This window comes from Portunus trituberculatus, chromosome 8 (assembly GCF_017591435.1).
Source record: "Portunus trituberculatus isolate SZX2019 chromosome 8, ASM1759143v1, whole genome shotgun sequence".
Lineage (NCBI taxonomy): Eukaryota > Metazoa > Arthropoda > Malacostraca > Decapoda > Portunidae > Portunus > Portunus trituberculatus.
In genome coordinates this window covers 5,255,909-5,262,500 of record NC_059262.1, presented here as the reverse complement: position 1 = coordinate 5,262,500, position 6,592 = coordinate 5,255,909, and the positions used below count along the sequence as shown (strand labels likewise).

At 48.3% G+C, this 6,592-nt stretch overlaps 1 protein-coding gene across 1 annotated transcript in view; it reads left to right on the top strand.

Moving 5' to 3' along the window:
* The window catches only part of LOC123500026, an 18,036-nt gene extending 12,503 nt beyond the window's left edge, over window positions 1–5,533 (top strand). The window contains exons 7-14 of the mRNA XM_045248641.1: window positions 489–1,137; window positions 1,332–1,481; window positions 1,739–1,891; window positions 2,325–2,471; window positions 3,709–3,852; window positions 4,262–4,423; window positions 4,769–4,924; window positions 5,285–5,533. Of these exons, the coding sequence (XP_045104576.1) occupies window positions 489–1,137; window positions 1,332–1,481; window positions 1,739–1,891; window positions 2,325–2,471; window positions 3,709–3,852; window positions 4,262–4,423; window positions 4,769–4,924; window positions 5,285–5,454 (1,731 nt within the window). The 3' untranslated portion in view covers window positions 5,455–5,533. The remainder of the gene's footprint in view (window positions 1–488; window positions 1,138–1,331; window positions 1,482–1,738; window positions 1,892–2,324; window positions 2,472–3,708; window positions 3,853–4,261; window positions 4,424–4,768; window positions 4,925–5,284) is intronic.
* The last annotated feature ends 1,059 nt before the right edge of the window (window positions 5,534–6,592 follow it).

Genomic DNA, 6,592 nt, shown 5'->3' with positions numbered 1-6,592 from the left:
ACAGGGGAGGACAGGGAGGATTAGGACATAGGACAGGACAGGGACAGGAGGAGTAGGACAGGGAGGACAGGGGGAGGACAGGGGATTAGGACAGGGGGGTTAGGACAAGGAGGATTAGGACAGGGGGAGTAGGACAGGAGGATTAGGACAGGGGGACAGGGGGAGGACATGGGGAGGACAAGGGGAGGACAGGAGGATTAGGACAGGGGGATTAGGACAAGGAGGAGTAGGACAGGAGGAGTAGGACAGGGAGGATTAGGACAGGGGGATTAGGACAGGAGGATTAGGACAGGAGGATTAGGACAGGGGTGTTACAGGACAGGGGTGTTAGGACAGGGGAGTAGGACAGGGAGGATTAGGACAGGGGGGTGGACAGGGAGGATTAGGACAGGGGTGTTAGGACAGGGGTGTTAGGACAGGGGTGTTAGGACAGGGGTGTTAGGACAGGGGTATTAGGACAGGGGATTAGGACAGGGGTGTTAGGACAGGGGATTAGGACAGGGGTGTTAGGACAGGGGGTGTTAGGACAGGGGGTGTTAGGACAGGGGGTGTTAGGACAGGGGGTGTTAGGACAGGGGGGATTAGGACACGGGGGATTAGGACAACAAAACCAGCAGCAACTGGGTGGATTAGGACAGGGGGTGTTAGGACAGGGGGTGTTAGGACAGGTGGTGTTAGGACAAAATCAGCTGCACCAGGGAGGATTAGGACAGGTGGTCTTAGGACAAAATCAGCTGCACCAGGGGGGATTCGGACAACAGAACCAGCAGCAGCAACAGCAACAACAGCAGCAGCAAGGTGGATTAGGACAACAGCAACAGCAACAACAGCAGCAACAGCAGCAAGGGGGATTAGGACAACAGCAACAGCAGCAACAGCAACAACAGCAGCAGCAAGGGGGATTAGGACAACAGCAACAACAACAGCAGCAGCAGCAGGCACTGTTCATACACGGAGGACAGCTGCAGCAGGGCGTGTCACTGGGGGGTCAGCTGGAGTGCCCTGGCTTCTGCACCCAGGAGTACGTGCCGGTGTGTGGCAGTGACGGCACGACATACAGCAATCTGTGCCACTTCCTGGTCCAACAACGCTGCTCTGACCCCTCACTCTTCCTCATCAGCCTGGGGGAGTGCGCTGGTACGTCACACACCACCACACACCACCACCACTACCACCACACCATGACCACACACCACACCACTACACACTACACAACACACACCATCATCACACACACACACCACCACAAAGCATAACACACGTGCCTTTAATACAACCTGGCCACAATCAACCACCTCTCACCCCTCACCCCCCCGGCCTCTTACCCCCAGACCAGTATGACTGCCCCGGGGTGTGCACGCTGGAATATGACCCTGTGTGTGGCAGCGACGGCAGGACCTACGGGAACCTGTGTCAGCTGGTGGGCGAGAGGCGTTGCACTAACCCGCACCTTACTCTCGTCAGCTACGGAGAGTGTGGCAGTGAGTGGGCGTGCTCTTGTAGTAGTAGTAGTAGTAGTAGTAGTAGTAGTAGTAGTAGTAGTAGTAGTAGTAGTAGTAGTAGTAGTAGTAGTAGTAGTAGTAGTAGTAACAACAACAACAATAGCAGTAGCAGTAGTACCAACACCACAACACACCAGCATAAACCACACACACAAACACCCCATCCCCCACACACACCACCCCTACACACCCCACTACCTTACCCTAGACTCACACCTAACTCACTCCTCCTGCAGGCAACCCCAACCAGTGCGGCGCCATCTGTTCCACCGACTACGAACCAGTGTGTGGCAGTGACAGCAGAACCTACAGGAACTTGTGTCTCTTTGAGGAGGAAAGGCGCTGCAGAAGTCCCCACCTACATGTCGTCAGCCAGGGCGTGTGTGGAGGTGAGGGACAGCAGGAGGAGGAGGAGGAGGAGGAGGAGGAGGAGGAGATAAAGGTACAGTCATAATGGTATAAAGAGGAGAAAGGGAAGGATAGTGTTGGAGGAGGAGGAGGAGGAGGAGGAGGAGGAGGAGGAGGAGGAGGAGGAGGAGGAGGAGGAGGAGGAGGAGGAGAGAAATGAAAAGAAATACACATAATAGATAGATAGATAGATAGAGAGAGAGAGAGAGAGAGAGAGAGAGAGAGAGAGAGAGAGAGAGAGAGAGAGAGAGAGAGAGCCATCAATACATACCAACTCTTTTCTCCTTTAATCTTTCCTTCGTTTCTATTACCCCTCCTCCTCCTCCTCCTCCTCCTCCTCCTCCTTGTCCTCCTCTTAATCACCCATTCTTCCTACTTAATCTACACACACACACACACACCCTTCACCCACAGAACAGCAGTGCCCTGGCGTCTGCACGGAGGAGTACCGCCCAGTGTGTGGCAGTGACGGGAACACCTACGCTAACCTGTGCTATCTGAGGGATGAAAAACGCTGTACCAATCCACACCTTACCCTTGTCAAACCCGGCGTGTGTCGTGGTGAGTGAGTGGCGAGGGCGGGGAGCAGTGAGCAGTGAGTAGCGGGTGGGTAGTGAGTGTAGCGAGATTAAAACAGTAGGTAGGGGATAGGATAGGCGGTGGATAGCGAGTGTGGTTGTGAATGAGTGACAAAATGAGATAGAGAGAGAGAAAAAAATACAGGTAAAAGGGAAGGAATGAGAGAGAGACAGAGAGAGAGAGAGAGGAAATAGATGACATGGAAGAGGAGATAGATAAGGAAGAGAGGAGAGGAAGGAAGAGACTAACCAATAAGCAAGAAGTAGAAGAGAAAGATGATAAAGCAGAGGAAAGGCAGAGAAACGATAAGAAGATAAGGAATAGGAAGAAAGGAAGAGAATGGGCAAGGATAGAGATGAAATAGAAGAGAGAGAGAGAGAGATGATAAAGTGAAGGAAGATAGAGGATTAATAAGAGAAGAGAAGAGAAGGAATAGGAAGAGAATAGGTCAATGGATGAGATAGAAGAGAGAGAGAGAGAGAGAGAGAGAGAGAGAGATGATAAATAGACGAGGAAGAGAGATGATGATATGAAGGAAGGAGATGAAGGAAGACGGTTTAATGAAGAAGGGAAGAAGGAATAGGTGAAAGAATAGGTAACCAGGGAAAAGAAGTACACAAACGTTAAGAAAGAGAGAAATATAGAGGAAAAACAGTAAATAAGAGGAATGAATAGGTCAAAATAAAGGGAGAGAAACAAACAGAAAAATAAAAAGAAATATTGAAAGAAAACATCAAAAAATAGATAGATAAATAAATAGAAATCGTGACTGAGCAAACAGTTTCTAAATACTAACAAACACAATCCTATCCTTCCTTCCTCCTCCTCCTCCTCCTCCTCCACCATTTCCCTATCCCTTTTCTTCCATCCTCCTCCTCCTCCTCCTCCTCCACTTGTTTCCTATCCCTTTTCTTCCTCCTCCTCCTCCTCCTCCTCCTTTTCCGTACTCCACTTTCTCTCCTCCTCCTCCACCTCCTCCTTTTCCCTATCCCCTTTCTCCTCCTCCTCCTCCTCCTCCTCCTCCTTTCTCTCCTCCTATTTCCTACTCCCTCCCATTCCCTCCTCCTCTCCTTCTCGTTCTTTTCTCTACCTTTCTATAATTCCCTCCTCCTTCTCCTTTTCTCTACCTGCTTTCCATCTCTCCTCCTCCTCCTCGTTCTTTTCTCTACCCTCTATAATTCCCTCCCTCCTTCCCTCCCTCCCTCCTCCTCCTCCACAGTCCGGCAGTGTGTGGATGCCTGCACGAAGGAGCTGGACCCCGTGTGTGGCAGTGACGGGAACACATACAACAACCTGTGTCTGTTTGAGGCGCAGCGGTGCAGGGATGTCCTACTTATGCTCGTCAGCCATGGCCCCTGTGCTAGTGAGTGTGTGGTGGTGGTGGTGGTGGTGGTGGTGGTTGGGAAAAGTGTTAGGTTAGGCAGTGTGGTAGTGGTGAAGGAATTTTTTTTGTGGTGGTAGTAGTAGTGGTAGTGGTGGTACTATTCGTCTCTAAAATAGTGAAGACTGTGGCCATTAATCTTCTGACCTCCATACACCCTTCCTAATGTCAGTAAAATGGTCTAATGGTACACAAATCCCAAGGTAAAAAAAATGTCTCCCAGTACTGAAGGGGTTTAAATAGTGAAGACTGTGGCCATTAATCTTCTGACCTCCATAGACCCTTCCTAATGTCAATAAAATACTCTAATCGTACAGAAATCTTGCAAAAAATGTGTCCCAGTACTGAAGGGGGTTAAGTTCAGTTCAGTTCACTTCACCGCCTTCTGCAGGTATCCCGGAGCCGGTGCAGGAGTGTGACGTGGTGTGCACCCTTCAGTATGACCCAGTGTGCGGCAGTGACGGGACCACGTACGGTAACCTGTGCCTTCTGACAGCGCAGCAGCAGTGTCACGATAGCACACTGAGATTTGTGAGGCAGGGAGAGTGTGAGGGTGAGTGTCGTGGTGGTGGTGGTGAGGGGGTACAGTGAATAGTGGTTGAAAATTGGTTAGGTGGTGGTGGTGGTTGTGTAAGGGTGTGTGGTGGTGTGTGGTGGGTTGTAGTGGTGGTGTGGTGTGTGTTGTGATGTAGTGGTGGTTAAAATGTGGTGTAGTGTGGTGTGGTGGTGATGTGGTTAAAATCTGGCCAGGCTGTGGTGTTATGGTGATGCAATGCTATGTGGTGTGTGGTGAGGTGTGTGGTGATGAACTGATAGTGTTATGTGGAGGTAGTGATGATCAGATACCCTTTCAGACACCACCTTAGATTAACTCCGCCCGTGTCTCCCCGTTCCCCAGCCTCCCCCAATAAGAAGTGCACGGGGGCCTGTACCCTTATATACAACCCTGTGTGTGGCACTGACGGGGTGACCTACGGAAACCTATGCCAGCTGAAACTCACAAGAAGATGCCACAGTCCTAATCTTCGTCGCGCGCATAGAGGAGAGTGCAGCGGTAAGAGAGAGAGAGAGAGAGAGAGAGAGAGAGAGAGAGAGAGAGAGAGAGAGAGAGAGAGAGAGAGAGAGAGAGAGAGAGAGAGAGAGAGTATGAAAATAGAAAATGAAAAAAAAAAAAAAAGTGAACGAGTGTGTGTATGTGTATGTGCGTGTAACTCTCAACACACACACACACACACACACACACAAACACAAAACAATAACAACAAAACACACAAAAAACACATAAATAAGAGTCACCCATAAAAACCTAATCAAAGAAAACGTTAACAACAAAAACGTAAACTCAACTAAACTTACTCCAGGGGGACTTGACACGCATTTCAGTCTATTCACCAGTCTTTTCTCCCTCCCCCAGTGGTCCCCGGCGAGTGCCCAGTGATGTGCCCCTCCCGGTATGCCCCAGTGTGCGGGAGTGACGGCAGGACCTACGCTAACTCCTGCCAGCTCTCTAAATTTGCCTGCGAAAGGAAAGATTTGACTATTGCAAACTATGGCAGATGTTATCGATACTCGCGACTTGGCTAGAGAGAGAGAGAGAGAGAGAGAGAGAGAGAGAGAGAGAGAGAGAGAGAGAGAGAGAGAGAGAGAGATTATACGTGTTTCTTGTCCTCTATATTTTTCTTTCATTTTTTTCTTCTTTCTCTTGTTTTCTTTCTTTTTCACGTGTTTGTTCGTGTGTGTGTGTGTGTGTGTGTGTGTGTGTGTGTGTGTTTGTCTTCCTTGTCTATCCTTCCTTTCTTCATTGTCTTTCTTTCTTTCTTCCTGTTCTATCCACGAGAGAGAGAGAGAGAGAGAGAGAGAGAGAGAGAGAGAGAGAGAGAGAGAGAGTCTGTTTGTCTTCCTTTAACTTTCTTCCTTCTCTTCTTTCTCTCTTTTATCTCTTCCTCTCATAATTCTCGCTTTTTTCCTTCATTCTCTTCTCTTCCTTCTTTCCTCTTATCTCTTCACCATTTTCGTCTTTCTCTTCTTCCTTTCCTTCATTTTCTTCCTTCTTCTGACTCTCTGTTCTTTTCTTATTATTCTTTTCTTTATCTCTCTTTCTCTCCATCTCCCTTCTATTCTCTCTCTCTCTCTCTCTCTCTCTCTCTCTCTCTCTCTCTCTCTCTCTCTCTCTTTCTTCTCTCTCTACTCTCTCTCTTCTTTCTCTCTCTCTCTCTCTCTTTCTCTCTCCATCTCTCCTTCTTTCTCTCTCTTTCTCTCTCTCTCTCTCTCTCTCTCTCTCTCTCTCTCTCTCTCTCTCTCGTCTCCACATTTTTACTCTCTCTCTCTCTCTCTCTCTCTCTCTCTCTCTCTCTCTCCTTTATCATAAGCTTGCATAGTAATTTTTTTCCATTTTCTTCTCGTTTTCTATGCTCAAAATGTAAACAAAATGCAGAATGTTTCGCTCACAGGTGTTAAAAATGAAGAATTGTGAAAAGTGAAAAAGAAAACGAAGATAATGGAGTGAAGAATTGTGAAAAGTGAAAAAGAAAACGAAGATATCTGTGCCAAAATGCTTCGTTCAGATGAGGATGGGGGATATTTTTAAGATGTTTTGCAGGTAAGTGCCAAAATGTTTCGCTCAGAGGTGAGGCTACGAGCGAAGGATTGTTTGTGGGAGGGATAGTGTAGGATTCTTTGCCAAAATGTTTAGTTCACGTGTCTCTTGTTTCCCAGAATGTTT